Below are 21,353 nucleotides of genomic sequence, written 5' to 3'. Positions count from 1 at the left end.
CAGAGCCAGGGTAGCTTTTCACAGCATCATAAATCACTGATGTAAAGAAACCAAAATACAGTTCCTTCCTTTACAGGTGAGATGAACCTTGAAGAGTATTTTGCAAGAACTGGCTACAAAGGCTCCACTGAAAAACCAGACTTGGAAACCTTAACCGATATATTCCAGCACCACATCCGTGCCGTTCCCTTCGAAAACCTCAGCATCCACTGCGGGGAGAAAATTACTTTGGAGTTGGAGCACGTTTACAACAAGATTGTGAGGAAGAAGAGGGGTGGCTGGTGCATGGAGAACAACCAGCTGCTGGGCTGGGTGCTGAAGAGGCTGGGGTATGACACCAGCTTCCTGGGGGCCTACGTGTTCAACCCCCACCAGAACGCCTATGCAACCCTCATGACCCACCTCGTGGTGAAGGTTGTCATCGATGGCAAAGCCTACATTGTTGATGGAGGCTTCGGGGTGTCCTACCAGATGTGGCAGCCCATGGAGCTCGTGTCAGGGAAAGAGCAGCCCCAGGCTCCTGGTGTCTTCCGCTTCACAGAAAAAAACGGTGTCTGGTACCTGGAGAAGATGAGGCGGAAACAATACATCCCCAATCAGAGCTTCTCCAACTCTGATCTGCTGGAGAAAAAGGAGTGTAGGAAAGTTTATATGTTCAGCCTTGAGCCACGGACAATGGAAGATTTCCGTTTCCAGTGCACGTACCTGCAGACCTCTCCAGATTCCCTCTTCACAAAGAAGTCCATCTGCGCCCTCCAGACCGCTGACGGATTCCGAGCGCTAATTGGGTGGACGCTCACCGAGACCACGTACAACTACAAGGAAAACATGGATCTGGTGGAATTTGTAACTCTTGAAGATGAAGAGGTGGAAAAAACCCTCAAAGAGAAATTCAACATCACCCTAGAGAAAAAACTTGTCCCCATTAATGTCAAAGGATCTTACACAATCTAGATGGCCAGGAAAACCTACAGTAATGCTACGTGTGTACAGCACCTTCCACTGTCTGTGCAATCTCTACTGCAAGGTTATAGGATTCTTTTGCAAGTGACTGAAGGATATATACATTAATATGAGATTAATGTGAATTTCACTTTGGGGAAAATCAGAAATTTAAGACTCTTGAGTCATTTAGGTAAAATTATTTGCTGGGAGATGACTGCCGTTCAATTTTTGGCACAAATGTAGGATTTGATTTGAATCTGGTTATAAGCTTGGGTAAGAAATATGTTTGGGGAATTTTGGGCTGCCTGTAGCACATGAGTATGGATTATTAATTGTGATATGCTGCCAACACATTTTCTAAGGTTATTATAGGGAGACAAGTCATCTGTGAGCATTTAGACAATGAAGTACACATTTAAAACTTCATTTTTTACGAGATCCAGCCACTCACAGCTCATCTCATTCCTCTGCCTTTAATATGAGTAAAACATTGTCATCTTGGAAAGGAGCATTAGGAGGCATAATTCTTTCACCATCATCCTTAGACAAACCATAGTACAAAATGAAAATCATCATCATGTGCATCCCTTCGGCCATTACTGCAGGAAACTGCCCCAAGTAATTTTTGGTATGTAGCTGTTCTTCTGGTGATGAAAATTCTATATATTGCAGTGTTATTGTGGCTGATGGGCTCTAAGGAGATAACTACTACGCTTTGTTTCTGAGATGCAATCATCTTATAAACTGTGACTGGTACTTAAATGTCACAGATGGCTTAGATTTACTTTTGTCCCAAAAGGGGTGGAAATTCTGTACATTTAGGACTCCATTATATTTGTATATGAAGCTAAGCCCACTATACCTTTAATTTTGTCCTGCAGACATGAGTGTCCATATGGTTGCCCTGAATGGGTACCCCCTAACACAAGAGCTTTAATGCCATTAGTGTTTCTTCATCTGTATCCAAGCAACCCAAGGAACCAGCCAAATCTAAAGGAAACCTTTTTTCACAATCACGTTTCCCCATTTTTCAGAAAATGTTGTTCCTCCTATCTTGCTTCTCTGAGAAAAGCCCAACCAAGGAAACCACTAAGAAAGGGGAAACATTCTTAAATGCATGAAAAATTAGCAGAAACACTGAAAAACACTCTCTCTCCCAGTCTGTAATAAGTCTGAGTATTGGTCAAATGTTGATTCCTCCCACTGAATAGTCTTTTTGCTTAAAGACATCATCTGATCATTAATCTCACAAGTGCTGTAAGTATATACCTGAAAATAAATAAAGGGAAAATAAAGACATTATGAGTTGTTTCAGGTACAGCTGCCCCCAGCTGCACCAACTCCTGCACACACCATCTGCCCAGTGAAGGCTCTTCACTCATGCTCCTGATCTGCTGGCCAGTCCTTCCCATCTCAAACTTCTTAGGATCACTGAGGTTGGAAAAGCCCTTTAAGATCATCCAGTTCAACAATCAACCCAATGTCACAACCATTAATCTCTGTCCTCGGGTGCCACTTCCGGGGATGGTGACTCCACCACTGCCCCTGGCACTCTTCCAATCCTTTCCAACTCTGTGAGAAATTTTTCCTAGTATCTAATCAAAACCTTCCCTGGCATAATTGGAGGCCATTTCCTGTCATCCAGTCACTTGTTAAGTGTTCCTTGGAACCTGTTACCTGTCACTTCTTGAACTGAACAGGCCAATACTGAACAAATGCAGCAGTGGTGTTGGAGGTGGTGAGTTCCTACAGGTACCTGGATGAAGAGGTTGTAGGCTGAGGAAGATGATCACTGAAGAGGAGGCCCAGGAGTCATCCCTGCTGGGCTTGGCAGCCAGCAGCTCTGGGCTGATTGAGGTGTGTGCCAGCTCTTTGTGTGACCAGCCACAGTGGCAGCTCATGGACTGGGTGCACAGATAGTTGCACAGGGATGAGGAACTGAGAGCCAAGCAAGAAGTGATAGAGGACACTGAAAGACCTTACAGAGGCCAGAACAGTTTTTCTGTTAATAATGGAATTATGGAATTTGTTCAGTAATTTGTGTTCAGGTTATTCCCTCATATTAATGTCCCATTAAAGGTTTTTACCCCTTTCTAAATAATTGGTCATGACAAGGTGCTCCCAGAGACTTCAGGGAACATTATGAACTTCAAAACACTGACCACCTCCATTTTATCTGATGGGATTCTCATTTACCCAGCTCACCAAACTAATTTCTCTGTGCCATCAACCACAGCTGTTTTAGTGCCTTGAGGACAGCCATTAACAGGGTGGTTATTTTGCTTCCCAACTTCCCTAGAGGCTTTCCTGTTGTTGCTCCCAGGTATTTGCTTTGATTTTGGTATGCAAGGGTTTCTTGGGCAGTCATGGGCTCCTATCAGCATTTCACTAGGCCTGCAGTGATGGGACTCACCCAGCTACCCCTTCCACTGTTTGGTTTTTACCAAAGATCTACAGTGCTGCTGGTGACTGAGGCTCCAACCACGCCCTTGACTCCCATCTGTTAATAACCACTCTCTAAGAGGGATTTTTCATCCTGACGTGACAATTATAAGCAGGTCCTCACTGGCAAACATGAAATCACACAAAGAAATGTCAACACGTACAGCTAAGGAACAGTTTCACAGTTTAACTAAAGCTCCCCAAAAGCTGATGAAAGCAGGTTATTGAGGTGTGAATGCAAGGCCCAAAATGCCTCAGAGGCTTGAGATGAGAATGGTGTAAAACCAAACAAAACCAAACAAACCCTGAGGCCTCATGCTGAGGTTCCATTAGCAAGGCAGTATTGTAGGAGCTGATGTTCTCTGAGCCTGAAAAGGAAACAAACCAAGTCCTTAAAGCATCGGCTCTCACAGAAACTTGAATTCACATGCGGTAGGGAACTGTGGGATGCCTGCCATCCTTCCCCACCACCATGCTTTATTAGCACTCTCAGAGAAAGGTTTAATGAGAACCTAAGTGATTTTGCAGTTTCAGTTGTGGACTGTTGTTCAAATGAAGCAAAACAAATGCTGAGAAACAGCTTCCCTCCACCCCTAGACTCATCTAATTCCAAATGCAATTTAAAAGTGTGGTATTCCAATCCAGAGAAAGACACGACAATTTCTTTTAAAGTCTGAATGCTGGATGAAGTCCCAGAATCCCAGCCCAGCTGCCCATTACACACACAGGAAATGCCCAATGGCATTGACAGCCACCCATGGTTCCCATGGTTGTAGCATTGCATAACGGAGTGTCTCATTAGGGAACAAGACACAGCATAAGAAACACAGTTCAAACTCCATGGCACCACTGAACATCCTGCCCCTCCCCAAGAACCAAAGTTTAATCAGCTCAAGCATTACTAAATTCACACTGGATGGCTCACTTCAGTTGGACTCTGGTCCTGGGCTTTTTAAGATCGAATACTAAGCAGAATAGAAAAGAAACATCAGCAAGAAAGATGAAGTAGTTCAATACTTCCATATTTTCAAGCCCAGCAGTTATTACAAAATAAGCACCACCAGCCTGCCAAAAGGAGGGACCAAACTTCTCACAAGGGACAGAGATATGTGAGCTGTCAGTGGGCACTACCTACAACCACACTTCAGGCACCTCAGGGTCACAGGCACAAACACTTCTGGTGTCTGGTAACACTTCACCAGTTTCATTTTGCAGGTAGCCATTTCCTGAAATAAAAACGCTACTTACCCAGCTTGCTCCTGTTGTCAAAGAAACACTTTTCATTTAGAAACATGACCACGTGGGAAAGCTCCTACAGCTTAGGAGCTTGCACATAAAATGTTCTGGAGTCTGTCAGAGCCCAGAAAGCCTGAATCAATGCAGGTTTGCTTTATGAATATTTCACTGTTATGCTTACAACCTCTGTCAAGAGTAGTTCAAGCACAGATTTTATACAGCAGAATGTTTCTACTTCAGGTAGGAAGCTCGAGTCAGATTTAAATCTATCCATGTATTTATACCATTGCAAATGCAGACAGCTGTTTCAGAAGATCCCACCATGTCTGTTTGTAATTCTGTACTTTAAGTACATTTAAAAAGTCACACAGGGCTGAGTTTTGGTTTTGTCTTGCTCACAATAACACACTATGGATGCTGCTTTTAAAGGCACATTTTGCAAACGCCCCATGAATAAAAGATTATGCTAAAAATAAGTAGCTGGTCTTACTGTAGCACTGAGCCACCAGCTGAATGTGAACAGCAAAGCCCCCAGATTTAAAGACATTAAACTAAAATCTACCTTTTCTTCACAGTTGGTGTTGGGCATGTTTAGGAAACAGAACCAACCTTCCTCTGTCCCAATTTGTGGATTTCCTAGGAAGCTCTTTAGCTTCTCATGCCTTTATCCATGTGCTGTGCCTCTTGCCTATCCAGCTGCCCTCAGGAAATGACATGAAATTAAGGAGGCAGGATGCCATTTGATGAGAATCACCCCCACTGGACTGAACAGAACCCTGCAATGCAGGAGAGTTCTCTGCAGAACCCTGAAAAAGGAAGACTCCATGTAGAATTCATCTCAGCCACTGCTGTTATCAAAATAACCCAAAAGTTTCTTTACACGGCACCACTGGAAAGTTGCCCAACCCACGGTCTCCCAGGACATGCAATTGCAGTGACACCTCCTGGCTGCTGGTGGTTCACCAGAACACACTTTACCCCTCAGCTATTCAGCACAACTATGCAGAAATTCACTCTCCATTCAAGAAATGCATTCAGAGAGAGAAGAATCATTTTCCTACTAATAAGCAAGAAAGAATAATGGGATATATTCCAAGTTTTTCTTATGATGACCAACAATAAATCATTTCTTAGCTCAGGTCACATCTTCCATGGGAAGAAAAATGTCTTGCCATCATTAACTCCTTTTCAGCTAGCAGTAATATATGATCAGGTTTTAAGTAATTGAACCAGTAGCATTTAATTAGCTCTGAAAAACTATCTCAGATCATGAATCACAGCCTTTCCACCTGCACAAAGTCCCCTTACTAGGTTAAAAGTATATTTCTCTTTCCATGTGTGATCCATCTTGAATATCTAATTAGGTGCTCCTGATATATGGATCATAGTTCATATATCACATGCAAAATACAGCAGACACAGTGCGTCCTTCTTTAAATAATTGAGTTTCACGTCTTGCTTCACTGAGCTGTTAAAAAAAGACCAAAAAAAAGCCTCATGCCCACGGCAGAATGGCCACTCCTCGCTTCAATTAACAAATTGCTCTTTCTCCAGAGAGCCAGGGTTAACAATGAGTAGCTTGGACATCCTGAGGAAATGCAGCAATAGTAATATTTCTGGTTGAAAGAAGAGAGAACTGCACACAGAGAACTGCTATGATTTTAGACAAGACCACACTGATGTTTTTCAACAAGCCCAGAGCACTAACTGACCAAAGAAAATGGTGTTTCTATCCTAATACTACTTCAGATGGCTTCACCACATGCAAAATAAATCAGTGCACTCAGCTAATGTTGGGAGACATCTGTGGCCAGCACAAAACAGGATCACTCCTTGTATCAGACTGTATTAAGCATAATTTTTTACATTAAATAAGCTAATCCACAATCATTAACACAAAACCCCACAGTTTTTATTCAGCCTTCAAGTGTGTTTCTGAAACTGTTATTATGCTTTTATGACAAGACTTACATAATTATAAGATTGGATTTTTTTGCTGAAAAAGAGGCGAAATTAGCAAACTTCTTCTGGAAGGCAGAAACTAAGACTCATAATCTGCTCAGATGTCAAACTGTAAACATTGCCCGATATTTGGCTTGCTGTATAAAAAAAAGTTTCACTACAAAATCCTCTATTTTAAAATAAACTTTATAAAAAATAAAATTCAATAAAGTGGATTTTATCTCTCTGTTCTTCTCCCATCTTATTTTTAGCACAGTAAAAAAGCCCACAAACCAAATACGCTTCTGCTACATCTTTTAATTTGAAGGGAGCACAGGTTTCATTTCCATAATAAAGCAAGCAGTGAAAGCTGAACTGCCTTACTGGATTGGACACAGCTCAGCTTTACTCCAAATACTTCTTTCAGATGTTATGCTAAATTGTAAATAATGTTGCTTTTGATTGCATGCAACACTCAATTTAACTATGCAGAACATTTAAAGAGACTGAGGGGATGAGTGCCTCACTCATGAAAAGCTGCTGAGAGAGGAAAGGATGTACAACATCCATTATATAAACACCCACTTTGGAAAGTGTCTGTCCTGTGGATGGCAGAAATTTCAATGAGAATAGAACAGATTTACAAATCCACCCTTTACATTAAATAGCAAAAACTCCAAACAATCTCCAGTTCTTGGTACTGTTTGGTAGGCATTAGGTAACGAGCTCCACTTGTGCAGTTGACATTAATCTTGAGGCTTTAAGAACATTTTCTTAGCTCTTTTACTGGGTCTTGTGTTATTCCCCTCTTCAACTTCATCCTCTTTATCTTCATCATCATCCTTGAGTACACGTTGGTCCCTTTTTCTCAAAAATTTCTTCCCTATTGTTCCCACTAATGTTTCATATCTGTAGAGAGAATAAAAAAAAATACACCTTTTACTAAAATCAGAGGAAAAATCGTGGAGCATATCCAAAATCTCAACATATCCTAAAAATCAACAATTTAAGTGGTGTAAAAACGTAGGCAGTAAAAGCTTGGAGAAGCACAAGTACTGCATGACTTATTACATTACTATTCACTCTGATAGTTTCAATTTGTTAGCATCTGGTAACAAGGAGGGAATTAGCATAGAATACCTGGATATCAAAGGGCAGAAAACCCCTACAAGTTATTTTACCCCCTGCAATGTGACGGAGATTCAAGTGAATATACACCAGCATTCCTGGAAAATCAATTAGGGAAAGTTCCATACCTATTTGTGGGCTTTTTTCATTTTGTTTGTTTCCTTTTTGGGTTTTATTTCCCCACACATAATACAGTAGCATATCATATTCCTAGCTAGTACTGATTATATCATAAAATCTAACCTACCTTCTGGCCATTTCTTCATCTGACACATCAGCCTCCATTTTATCATCCTCTTCAATTTCTTCTTCCTTGTACTTCGAGTTCATTTGGATCATTAACTTCTGAAAATGAAGTGAGAAACAGCTTAAACATGTAACCATGACACAATGGCAACAGTGCTGAAATTCACTGGTGGAAGAGCATTAAGAGGTAAGAATCAAATTTAGTAATCATTTTCTGCTCCTGGTTAGGCTAGAGCTCATCATTATGAAAACTCATGAAGAAAAGGTGACAGAGAGACAGTGTTTTCAAACATCCTAAAGGGCACTCCAAACATCTCCAGGAGACCAGAGAGTTAGATCATAATTAATTTTTCATTGTGATGTTAGCACACAGTCCTTGAAATGGTTTTGCTAAGAAGAAACAATATCTTCAAGGATTTACACTAAAAGCCATGAAGCAATCATATGCTGAGTCACAGGGACAGCAGTTCAAAGTAACTAAAAGAATCCCCTAGTAAATTACCTTACATAACCTTCTGCAAATCTCTTAGTCTTTACACCTCCATCCTCCTGTTTCAGTTCAGTGGTAATCTTTTTATTACTGTCCCTCTGTATTTCTATCAGCATGAATCATTCCAGAAAGAAATTAAAGACTCTCTTGCCCAGCATTTTTACTTTGGAACTCTAAGCCCTTACTTATACAAACAGGTGTTGAATAAATAGGGTTGAATGATTGTAGATTGGACTCTGCATTCTATGTCAGGAGGAAAAGTGAAGCTTCTGTTTTGGTGAGCAGCATGTGGGATGGTTTCCTCACTTCAGGGAGGGAAAATCTGCAGGAGTAATGTAATTACTGACCAATAACACAGGGAGGTAAAAAGATTATATTTACCAGATGCTGCATTGATCAACATTTAGGGTTGAATGATGGAGTTTCTGGATATGGGAGGATTTATGGAAGGTGCTACAAAGGCCAATAAGGCTTCAGTGTGAACACTCAAATCCCCACCTCCAAGGGTTCAATCCTAATGTAACACAGCCTCAAACCAGGACATTGAAATGGTACCTCAATTTCTGGATTGAATCCTTTGAAGGACATTCTGCCATAAACGAGATCCTCACATCGCAGAAAGCTTCTCTCTTCTATTATACAGCTCCTGCATGAAACCCCAAACCCAGCACTTTGTCAAACCATGCACTTTAAAATAATCAAATTAAATAAATGCAGAAAGGATGTGCTGTCTTCCCTCCGCACAAATAAACAAAGCCACAGTGTATTTTAAACCATCAACTACTTTCTGCTTAATTGCTCTGATAAATCTATCAGTACAAGGAGCTTGGAGTGCAAAGGAATCCTTTTTGCCAGTAAAGCTGTGCCAGTTCCACAAGCAGAATTAACTCTCCTGACAAAAAGCACTCTTTGCTGTATGGTTCCGCCTACATTAATACTTTTGCCAGAATAAAAATACCACATAAATATCACTCCCCAGGTGGCACTGCTATACCAGCAAAAGCTTCTAATTAATTTTTCATTGTGCTGTTAGACCAGGCATTCGTTGAGTCTGTCAGGGCATAAAACACTGTGTCACTCTCTGTTCAGCAGACAGATTTCCCCCTTCTCCCTCCTTTTTTTCTCCTCTTTTAATGAGCATGGAGAAAAGAAACATGACCCTGAGGAATTCATAATACACGTGTCAGATAAAAGTACTTCCGTGGATTGTTCCATCCTTTTCCTCACACACATGTACCAGTTTCCTCATCCTCTTCATCTCCCATGTAAATCAGACTCTCATGATCACAGAATTGAGGCTGAACAGATTGAGCTCATTGTCCTGCCTCAAGGCACAATCAGTTACACGTGTGCCATGAACAGCAGAGGTCCAGCCAACCTGTCCTCAAAAGACTTCCCATGAGGAAGAATCCCAGTGTCTCCTCAGGCAATCTGCTCCAGAGCTTCAATAGCCTTATTGTTACAAAAGTTCTCCCAATGTCCAGCTTGAACACTCCTTGCTGCAACTGAAGCTCAAATATCTTTCTGTCATATCCACCAAGAGAATGGAAAGAGTTTATCAATGGTCTTATTCAACTACAGTCAATTCCTTGGTTCCCAGCTTTTTCAAAAGTATGTGTGTTCTCCCTCAGTGGAATTTTTTTCCACTTTTGAAAGGATGAAACCCAAGCAATTTCAAAAGTAGTTCTCCTGCTATTTAAAGCACCTTTCTAAAGAACAGGACACTTTTTTCCTTATTAGCTAAGCCTTCCTTTATTTTTGCCATTATCTCTCCTATTTCAAAACCAGGATTTGAAGTGAGCTGGACACAAGAGGACAGAATTGTCCTGAATCAACTTAACCATGTGACTGGAGCTGAATTTACTAACACAAAGTTTCAAACTTCTTTTTTCAAATGAAGGGGAAAAGCAGCAATGAATGAATTGGATCCTGACTGAAAGAAACTAATTACATGCATCTAGAAGAATTTTGAGTGAAAGAGAACAACACACACAAGAATTGAAAGTAGGTCAAACTACACTAGGCAACCTCAAGAACAGCCCTAAAAATAAGTAATAAAGAAGTTGTAATGCCAGTCTGTCACTATTTTTGCTTCTGTTAACTGGTTATTTATAATACTTATCTTACAGGAAAAAAAAATGAATATGCTATTTCCATTTCAAAACAATCCAATAATGATAAGAAGTACAAAAGATTACAAGCTTACTCTTTTTCCTTTAGATCTGGTACATCAAGATACCAGTGTTCTTCACTAATTATCTTCTTTTCTTCCTCTTCCAGTTGTTTTTTAGTTTGTGAATCCAAACCCCTTTGCATGAACTACAAAGAAAGACACAAACACACAGCTTCAGTTTTCTGCATCATGAGTATCTTCTGAATATGCAGTAATTACATGATGGCAATTATCCATTACATAATGTTTAGCATTAGATACAAAGTAAAATGTTTTTTGTGATTTTTTTTTTTTCTCTGAGTTTGGTTAAAGTTTGGGCCAACAGACAATGGAAAATTTAAACAGCTGCTGATCACAGCTATCTACTGAAAGTCAACAGTCACACCTGTACTTACATATGAAGAAACAGAGCTGTCCTGGTTAGTTTTGATGGACTGGAGTTGTCACAATTCCCTAATTTAACTAAGGTTTGTCTAATGTTTCAGCAAAGGCCAGAGAGAAGGGAATGAAGTTATTGCTGCACATCAGGAACCAACTCCACCCATACAAACTGGAGCTCAGAGCTAGAGATGGGTCATACCAGGCTGGCCATTTTTTGAAATATCTATACTTTCAACCACCCTCTTCTCTTCCCAGATTTAATGAACTGGATTGCATTTATAGCTCTGAAGGCACAAACCTGCCTTTGGAAGTGGAAAAATGTAAGACTTTGAAACCAGACTATGAAGAAAAGTCCTCTGTATCCAGCTGTGCTAAAGGAAGATGTTCCCAGCTCTTCAATTCTCACTGACCCACGGAAATATGGCCCAGCACTATATTTAACCACCTGTTAACTCACTGCAGGAACAGTCTGCCAAAATAGCTGAGACCAAAAATGAAGTTTAGGGCAAGACTGCTATTTTCTCCTAATACAAGGACACTCCTGTCACTTGCCTCCTCGGTGATAACCTCTGTCAGAGGATGGGAGCAGGCAGGTAGGAACAGTAACCTCTCAACAGCTGGGAGCAGAAGAAGACATCTGTCACAGCCTATAAAAAACTGCTGAGAGCACAGAACTACAGACCTGAGGCCTGTGAAACAGCATTTTAATTTCCATTTGTCTCAAGTGAGGTGCCTGAACTGAGTGGCAATTAAGTCTAAACAATGTCAATGAAACATACTGGGAAAAAACAGAACTCTTCAAATTTTTATGGTGATAATCCATATAGTCCCACCTCCCTGAAAGCTGGGAGCTCCCTGAGGATCTACAGAAATTGGTGTTGGAAGAAATGTACCTGTCAGAGGTCTACATTTATAACAACCTAACCCCCAAATAGAGGCAAATCTAACAGTACAGTTCACACATAGTCCTGTAAAAAAAAAAATATAGGTGATACAGGTGTGCGATGTATGTATTACAGACAACCTACACATCTTTTCAGTCTTTACAAAATGCCCAACCAAACCAAACTCAGAAGTACAAGCCCATAGAGCTAGTGTCTCATTTTCCATTTCTATTTGCATCCACTGTACAAGGTCTTTAATGAAAGGAAAATTTACTCCTGTTTTCTGAGTTGATTCAGAATATGTCAAAGCTTTCCAATTAAAATTACAGTATCTTCTTGAGGAAAATAAGTGAATCTATCATGTGGAAAAACATATTGCTCACAGAAATTGGTTAGCCAGTCAGAAATCTCAACACAAGAAATTCTGCTACAAGAACCCAATTAAATAATCATTTCACACTCCATTTTAAAGATTATGTTCCTTAAGATTACTACAGGAAAAACCCAGATAAAAATTATGTGATCAGGTTTCTCTTGAATGTAACCACACACTGATGAATTAAAAATATACCCATTGTGGTAGGCACAGAATATGCAAGTCAGTAACTGAGGGGATGTTCTGGTGAGTTTCCCCAAGCTATGAGATCTAAAAGATCTAAAAGTTTGTCTCCATCTGGCCCAAGAATCTACTGCAAATGATCCTTCCAACACCACCAACCACAGGTCACCTCTGGGTGCCACTTCACCCACCTGCTGAATTCTGGTGATACATTGGATCACCACCTGCAGAGGCAGCTGCTAAAGGCTTAATTAAAACATTTGTAAACAGGAAGACCTGCAGAAACAAAGTGCTAAACTCAAGATCTGTGTATGACCTTTTCAAAACCTACTGATCTCTTCAAAGCTGGTTATTAGTGCCTGGACTGTGAACCTGCAAATGTCATGGCAGCATATTCACATGGTGGGTTCTCTGCACGGCCTTCCACAGAAAAAACAACCTAAAAACCTGCCTTTGAAATCTCCAGGGGGGTTAGTAAACAGGCAAACAAAGAAAGAAAAATTTCGTTTTAAAAGTGTATTATATAAAAAATAAGGAAAAATAATGATGCTGCCATTCAGGTTATGGGAGTCACACATTGCTGGCTGACTCAGTTCAACCTACTGCCTTTGAGAGCGAGGCAAGATGTATTTTGTATTGTCTGTGAACAAGTTTTAGATTCAGCAGCATCTGTTAATTAGGGTAAATAGTCCATCATCCAACTGTAGCAGAGTGCACTTTATGTGAAAAATTGAACTGAAGTCAGCTAACTCTTTTCAGCCAGAATGTGAAATATAGGCCCATATAAATACGTGGGGAAAAAAAAAGGCTAAATAAACCACCACTAGCAAGAAGCCACAAAGGCCCCATCATATTCAGCTAAAAAAAATTGAATATTAACATTAAAATAAATAAATAAAAAGGAGCTCAGCTTTTCCTGGTTGTTTTCCAGCAATAAAGGACCATCAATCAGAGGAGAACGTACTCATGAATTAGGAGTTGTAGTACATGGTGTGAAGCAGAATCCATTAGCCAGTGAGCAGAGACTAATTTCACTCTGATGACATGAGATTCACGATTCCAAGGGTAACAAGCACATCGGGATGTTACTAAGATCCCTGGCATTTATGAATTGGGAAAGTTGGGAAAGTTGGTTAGTACTGGATATTAATCCCCATTCAGGCTGGGATTTCCTTAGCCAGCAACATAAACAGGGGTAAAAATGAACACACCAAAACCTAAACTTTCTTTTCCTCAATACTAAAAGCCTCACCCCCAAGCAAAGCAAGCAGGATTGATATTTTCATTCCAACTGTGCTGTTGAAATATTTTAATTTAAATTCCCAATAAGCAACCCAGCTGCAGAGGAGCGAGGTGGAAGGAAAGCACTCCCAAAAGGTGCGCTGGAGCTGCCTCTTGAGGCCAGACTTTTGCTGCAATCATAAAGTTGTTCTCCTGCACCGAACCCTGCAGTTTGTGACCCCCGAGCCCGCTGGCCGCTCTCAGGCACCTCGGTGCGGGCAGCAGCGATGGATGTCCTGCCGGGGGAGCAGCCAGCAAACCCGAGAGGGATAAAATCATCTGTGTGTTCGGAGCGGGGCTGGGGAGAGCCAGGGCTGGCACCGCGTGGCCGGGTTTGGGCACGGGAATGTCCCACACCAGGGCTCTGGATCAGCCGCGTGTGGCCGGGGATGGGCACGGGAATGGGCACGGGAATGACCCACACCAGGGCTCCGGGACAGCCGAGTCTGGCCGAGGATGGGCACGGGAATGGGCACGGGAATGGGCTCGGGAATGTCCCACACCAGGGCTCCGGGATGGCCGCGTGTGGCCAGGGACAGCCGGCCCAAAGCTCGGCCCCCCCTGCCATGGGGACCGGCCCGGCCCTGCCGCCACTGGGCCGCCGCTTCCAGCCCCCTCCGCACTCCCTCCCGTCCTTCCCCCTCACCTTCATGCGCAGCAGGTTCTTGGAGAGCTTGGATTTCACCTCCCCGGCCATGGCGGCCCACAGGCCGCGGCGGATCCCCGCGCTCGCGTAGCGCCGAGGCCGCGCACGCCGCGGGAGGAGCGGGGCGAGGGGCGGTGCGGCTCCACCCTCCGGCCGGGGGCGGCCGCGGGCACCGCTCCCTGCTCAGGGACACTGCTCCCTACCCACGGGCACTGCTCCCTGCCCACGGCCCCTCTCCCTGCCCACGGCCCCTGCTCCCTGCTCAGGGCCACTGCTCCCTGCTCAGGGCCACTGCCCCCTACCCACTGTCCCTGTTCCCTGCCCATGGCCCCTGTTCCCTGCCCACGGCCGTGGGGTGCGCCGGGGATGCAAAAGCAGCGATGGAAATAAACTGTACGTCTGTGCGGGGTGAGGCAGGTCGGGGATGTGAGTAGGGCATTATTCCGCTTCGGTATGAAATGGTAAATCAGTAGGGGAACCTGATATGCCTTACCCATATGCTTGTATAGCACTGCTGGCTTACAGTTCATCCATAATTTTCTGATATTTCAAAAAAAAAATGCTTCTCACACTGGCATTTGGAGACTACTTGACTTTTTAACCTTTTCATTTATTTATTTATTTTAATTTTACAATCAGCACTGACTTTTATTTTTTTGAAAAATCACCAAATGGTCAGATGTGATTAAAACTGGAAAGCACACAAATCCAAGGACATTTTTACAAAAAGCCTCAAAGCTTTGTTAGTCCCGAATGGTGATTTGTGAATTCAGCGTTGGCAGTGCTGTTGTTGGACTGCCCGTGCTGGGCACTGGGAGCTGAGCAGGAAATCCTGGTAGGGAATTGCCAGCTGACTCCCAGTCAGAAGCATGTACCACAATTTCTCTATATATCCTCATAAATCAGATTTCTGATGCCTGTTTTGACATTTGGCGCATAAACTGGGTGATAAAGCAATAAGAGTGAAGGTTCAGTGTTCAAAACTTTAATGAACTGGTGTGCTCCAAAAGACAATTTAGGGAGAAAAGTTCCCGTATATGCAAGATGTAGGTCAAAGCTTGAAGAATTCTGTAAAGATTTATGCTCTAATAGACTCCACAGAAAGGTATAATGAAGGACAAAACCTGATTGCAGTGAGAAAGGAGGCAGAATTATCCACATCCAGGCATTCTTATTACATATTTAAGCTCACTGGACTAAAATGACCACAAATGCCAATGAAACATGGAGCCACAAATGCTTCAAGGCAAAGTCACAACACTGCATGAAAACATTTAATTTTCATATAGGGAAGGCACCTTCATTGCCTGGCTCTATAAATGAGTTGAAGCTGCTCTGAAGTTCAAGGCCCCAGTGAGAAAGTCACATTGTGAGTGTGGGAGCTGTGCTGTTTAGCTCCTTCTCTGTTCCCTTTCTCATTCATTAACAGCTATCATCCCTTCCCAACAAAAGAAGGCTGGGAAGACATTTGCCGTTTTCTGAGTACAAATGTTCATCAAAGAATGAATATGTTTGCATCTTAGTGAGCAAACCAAGAGGGGAAACCTGTTAATTAATGTAATGGCACAGTGTAGCCAGAATCTGTCCATTTTTGGTATTATGTTCTATTTGCCGTGCATTTTAATAATGCATTTACTTTTTGTTGATTATTGCAAATCAGAGCCCTGTGTTTAATTGCATGACCTTCAATGTCAGGGCTTTTCTGAGCAGTTTCAGTTCATTTACAGTCCAGGAATGTACTTTGAATGATTTCTTCTAAATACTGTGCTCTCCTCAGCACTTTGGCAGCCACTGAGCTGTGGGAGTGCCTGGCTTTGCTTGGTGTCCTTTGCAAGAGCTGTCTTTCTGTACTTCCATCCTGCAGAACACCCCAGCTCAACAATTCCTCAGCAGACTCTGCTCACAGCCCGTTTGGGATTTAGGCACTGCACATACCAGCTCCTCTCTACCTTTGTTGAGGAGCATCCTACCCCAAGTTCTTTGGGACCTGCATTCTAATAATTTCCATCACCATGCAGTGTCTAACTGGGATAGGGAGAGTGCAGGGGGTTTTCACCTTGTCTGACCATAAAGATTATTTCTGGTGCTCCCTGGTCCCTACTGCACCCCATGTCTTGGTGCTGCACCCCACATTTGTACAGAATTGCTGCCACTGTTGGCACATCAGCTAAAAACCTGCCTTGATACAGGCAGGGAGAAGCATTTTTGCAGTAAAAGCAGTAGAGGTTCTGTGATGTTTATTTAGAAAAGTGGAGATTGTAAAAAGGCTGCCAAAGAATGTGATCTATTTTGACAGTAAAAAAGTCAAAAGGAAATTTTTGGGTTGCATCTCCCATCACTTGAATTGGATGGGGAGGTTATAGATAACAATCAGCTGCCTTGTGGACCAGATTATACTGTCTGGTAAATGTGAAGACACTCCATTGATTGCAGGAGAAATTTTTATGATTTACTGGTGGTGGTGGAAGCAACTCAGGGAAGAATCCAGCCCTGTAAATACGCCTGCTTGTGAAGTGGAGTGAGGGTGAGGAGAGTTAGGAGAGAAAAAGAATCTCTCTATGTTTAGAAAAGAATCGAGGGTCATTGTAAATGACAATTAGACACCTCTCCCACAGCTCTGAGTGCTGCACAGCAGCTCCATTTTCAACCTGGAAATCCATTTCTTTTTCAAAACAAAAATACTCAGGGAAATAACTTGGGGGAAAGGAGCTCCATCTCATCAAAGACTGTACATTAAACAAGCAGATAAAAGATTTTTCTTCCTAGGAAATGTGGTCCCTTCTCCCTCTAGTAATTACAGAAGTCAAATCAAAGTTGTCATTAACATTATTTAAGGAGTAATCTCTCTTGGAGCAACACATGTGGCAGCTGTGAAGTAATTTCACGCCAATGGGATCTAATTTGAGGGAACTCGTGGTTTACTTATTCCATAACCTTTTATTTATTCATATTCTCATAGTAGTGTGATTTTAGTGCAAAATGGGTATCTCAAACCTTGCAGCAGCCTATCAGGTGATCTGATTTCTTATGAGCTGTCTTTGAATTCCGGAGCAGCTTTTTACAGTTCTCAGAGTACCTGAAGCCTTTTTCCCCCCCTCTTGCAAATATCAAAATCCTTACAGTATGATAGGCGAGTCGTTAATTTGTGTCACTGTGTTTCAAGTAAGGACATTATGTGTTTTTCTCCATGAATGAGGAAAAGAAAATGCGAAGTGGAGGTGCCGGAGGTCTGTTTGCAAACCTGAAAGGAAGGTGTGAAGGTGCTGGGAAGCAATTTTGTCCCCTGTGCTCCCCACAGTGAGGGCGTGAAATCCTCCACGGGACAGGGGTGCCGTTTGCAAGTGAAGGACTCATTTTTTTTTTTTTTTTTATCTCTCCTGCACCCACCCTGCTCCGAGCCGCTAATGCATGCGGTGTATTGCCAGCTGCTGAGGTGCCGGGATTTGTCACAATATTCATCACCTTTGATGCGCTCACCTACAACCCGCGCTGCTCATCTCGCTTCGTGTTTCTTCTACGGAGGATGCGGGGTAACTCCAGCTCTTCTCTACACTATACTCATCACCCTCTTCGCTTTTAAGTCCTTTTTTCTGACATGGACACGGGTTTAGGTGGCAGCTGAGGGCTTTTTAAATCCCTGCCCCGCGTTCCTGAGCTGAGCGCACTTTTTCCTGTGGATGGGGATGATGATTCCAGTCCAACTCCTGTAATTTGGGTGACACGGATCTGTGAGCACAGTTCACGTTGCTGACTCTTTCCTTTTAATAGCCTTCGGTAGTTCACAATTTATGCAGCACAGAAAGGTGTGCTTTAAAAATGTGCTTCTGGCAAAACAGAGTTACCGAATCTCCAGAACAACCAAGATGTGTCTTTGGAGAAAATGCCTGGAGTTAATTTGGGAGAGGACAATTCGTTCTGAGTGCTTTTGGTTGGTCCAGTGGCCGGGTGATCTTCATATGAATAAATATAGTAATTTCTTTTTGATTACAGAAAGAACCAGCCTCATAATGGTAGCTCCCTACATTCTGCCATCAGCTGAGGTGGTGGAGAGAACACATGCAGGTCTGTCATTCTGCTGGCATGTGGAGAAGCCTAAATGTTTGAAATTATTTGATATATCCCCATGTTTGGAGTCAGAGCAAAGAGAATACAGTGTGGAGCATCCTTCTCTTTGCTTTCCTTTAAAAATCAGGAGGCTTTTAACTTTTTGGATTTGATGGAATCACAATTAAATGAGAAAAGGAAAATATTACCCTCCGTTTGTTAACTATAAAAACGCAATCCAGCAGTGCTGCTGGTGCTTTGCTGTTTCCCAGGTCAATAAATGGCTCCCTTGACTTTAATAAACATTGATGCTGCAGGCTTGTTCTACAGTGATTGAACATTTTTATAGTTTCAACCACTCGCATTGCATGAAAGCTTTAAGATCTTTTTTTCTTTCTTTTTCTTTTTTTTTTCCCCACCTCTCTTTTTCAGGAGAGTTGGTTCTGATTGATTAAATTGTCATTTTCAGAGTTAGTTGCTGAATTATAACTTGGCATTTTTAACCATGCAATTTGTTTAAAGAGACAGCGTTTTGATGTAGCAAAGAAGCTGAGAATTTTTAAGCAGTAAAAGGAAATTTTGTTCACTTTGTTCTCAGCCTTTCATCACCGCCTGACAAAAATGCTCCTGAAAACAACATGAAGGCTATGATATGAAGAGAAGGTGCTTAGATCCATGTTCACTTCTTTATTCCATCACAGAGCTGATCTGTGCAGAACTATATTGCTTTCGATTAGTAGTCAGGTACCTCATTGTTGTTCACACGTTTATCTTGCCAAGGAAGAAGGAAGGGAGGGAGGGGGAATCAGAAACATAAAATGAGTGCCACCCAATGTGATGTTAAGAGTCAGTGGCAGCACTGTGCTTTGGACCAACGCCTTAATATGGATTTCTCCACACCAAAATGATGGGTTCTGAGTCAAAAACCTGCAGGGGTTTCACCTAAGTCCAGACTGAGCCTGGTTCAAAGGGATAAAGACCTTGTAGTTCTTTAGAAATTGAGAAAATCACACCCACATGATGATGCAGTCATTTTTTTTATTTAACCAGCTGCCACCTTCCTTCTCTGTGGATAACTGCTGGGTTTCAAGGTCTGATTTTTTTTTTTTTTTTCACTTGCCTTCACTCCCCCCAAGTTAAATCTGTATTCAAGAAAGTAAAGCTGAAGTAAATGAGACTCACATAAAAAACATGTGTGTTCAGATTGTGTTTGAAAAGAAAGGCCAACAAAACTGTCCTCCAGAACATAACGGGATATCTTTGGCTTTTGATTTACAGTGCCTGCAGGGGAAACAGGATAATCTAATGGCCTGGATATGGGAGATCTCACACTGCAGTGTTACCCTGGTCAGACTCTGAAACTGTGCTTAGCAGTGGAAATCTCAGGGTATCAATATGAAATACTGAAGTCCAATTATACTTCTGCTTGTACACTTTCCCCTTTCTGGCCATTTCAGCTTCTGCTCTGAAATAATAACTTACGACGGCGCAAAGCTGAATTTCAGCAGTGAATTATATCCCTGGCCTCTAAATTTAATTGCATGGTACTGCAACTAACCCACTATCCATCTTGCTCCCTGGAATTCTTTCTGCCTCTTTTCTTCTGCTTCTATGCCATTCATGTGAGACCTTTAGAAAACACAAAATAGGTGCCCAGAAAGAAGGTGAATTGTGAGAGGAATGTTTTAACTTCTTACCTACCACTAATTCTTGATGGTCTTTAACTAAAAAAAGGGAGAAGGGTTCACCAGCGGTGGGGTCAGGATGAGGTGCTGCAGGCTCTGGATGTTTTCCTGCAGTGCTGAGTACCTGGGGTCAGGAGGACAATTTACAGGCACCAGTTTGGATTCGATCCAGGTGCTGTACAGGATGTGCTTTTCCCACCATGGAGTGCCTGGAAATGGAGCCAGGGCAGGTGCCAGATCAGGGCTGTGATTCAGCACAGCAAACCTGGTGTTCCTGACACAGCTGTTCTGATCAGCTGAAGCTTTCACAGCAAGATGTTGATGCCTGAGCAAACCATTTATAGCAAAAGCAAAAAAAGATAATCTGCAGTTATCATAAATACAATATGATTATGTTTTTAGGGCAGTTGCTCACGTTTCTTTCAAAATCATATAAAGGCCATTTTATAGGTTGGGGAAATAAGCTGTAACATGAAAAAGAGTAAAATATTCATTAATGTCGTAATGATTTATATCAAAACATTATGGGGTAGCGAACTATGCCTCGGACCAGTTCCTCAATGAATATTTTTCTAATTTCCATAAGTAATTGACCTCTCATTAGCGACTGATCAGAAAAATTGAGGTGATGTGACAAAAGCAAACCCACTGCAACACAAACTCTACATATGCATAAATCATTGAAAACTCTAATGGATCCAAAATGAGGGACCACAAGGACCTTGCTTTCTCTGACTGAAAAAGGAGTTTATTTATATCTGTGAAGTGAAACACTTCTCTCTGAAAAAATAATTATATATATATATATATATGTATATCCTTAAATCCATACTTTGGCTCCTGGATGATTTTTCAAACACTGAACATTCATTTCTTCTCCTTGCATGTAACTTCATAGCAAAAAGAATTAGCCAAATAATTTAGACATGTGTATGTGTAAGTCTGTGCGAGGTCCTAGTACAACTGTAGTCACAGAGATTGGAAAAATGGAGTACACATTTTGGAACATGGACTAAATATAAAACTTACTTTTGGAAGCAAATAAACATCAATTGATGCTTCTCACTGACTCCACCCTAGAAGCAGATACGTTCCAGAAAAGGCATCATGGTGAAGCCTTGTCTGTGAACAGTTGTTTTAGAGGGGAGGGGTCTTGTCCTTGTCCTTTTTATATCCACTGTTAACCAACACAGGACTGTTAACAAGCCCAAGTAATAGATTTTTCGCATATTGACGTATTAACTTAATAACCTTATATATCTGTCTTTTTAG

The 21,353-nt window shown here is 41.9% G+C and overlaps 2 protein-coding genes across 2 annotated transcripts; one reads left to right on the top strand and one right to left on the bottom strand.

Annotated features, from left to right (window-relative positions):
- Positions 1–41: 41 nt before the first annotated feature.
- LOC310914294 (arylamine N-acetyltransferase, pineal gland isozyme NAT-10) lies at positions 42–2,247 on the top strand. The gene has a single exon (XM_083870346.1). The coding sequence runs from the start codon at positions 82–84 to the stop codon at positions 952–954; it is 873 nt and encodes a 290-aa protein (XP_083726472.1). The 5' UTR covers positions 42–81; the 3' UTR covers positions 955–2,247.
- On the bottom strand, positions 1,716–14,461 carry MPHOSPH6 (M-phase phosphoprotein 6). The gene is made up of 5 exons (XM_083870347.1): positions 14,353–14,461; positions 10,635–10,747; positions 8,984–9,074; positions 7,940–8,037; positions 1,716–7,473 (listed from the first exon to the last, which is right to left on the bottom strand). Exons 1-5 carry the CDS (start codon positions 14,401–14,403, stop codon positions 7,311–7,313), a joined length of 516 nt encoding a protein of 171 aa, XP_083726473.1. The 5' UTR covers positions 14,404–14,461; the 3' UTR covers positions 1,716–7,310.
- Between the last annotated feature and the right edge of the window lie 6,892 nt (positions 14,462–21,353).

This window comes from Zosterops lateralis (assembly GCF_965231275.1).
Source record: "Zosterops lateralis genome assembly, chromosome: 12".
Lineage (NCBI taxonomy): Eukaryota > Metazoa > Chordata > Aves > Passeriformes > Zosteropidae > Zosterops > Zosterops lateralis.
This window is presented reverse-complemented; position numbering and strand designations above follow the sequence as displayed.

Bases quoted from the DNA above. Each gene is read 5' to 3' on its own strand.
- LOC310914294 (XM_083870346.1), top strand. From the start codon at position 82: ATGAACCTTGAAGAGTATTTTGCAAGAACTGGCTACAAAGGCTCCACT.
- MPHOSPH6 (XM_083870347.1), bottom strand. From the start codon at position 14,403: ATGGCCGGGGAGGTGAAATCCAAGCTCTCCAAGAACCTGCTGCGCATG. The intron at 10,748-14,352 runs GTGAGGGGGAAG...CTTTCTTTGTAG, and splicing joins AGAACCTGCTGCGCATGAAG to TTCATGCAAAGGGGTTTGGA. The intron at 7,474-7,939 runs GTAGGTTAGATT...TTCTCTCTACAG, and splicing joins GATGAAGAAATGGCCAGAAG to ATATGAAACATTAGTGGGAA.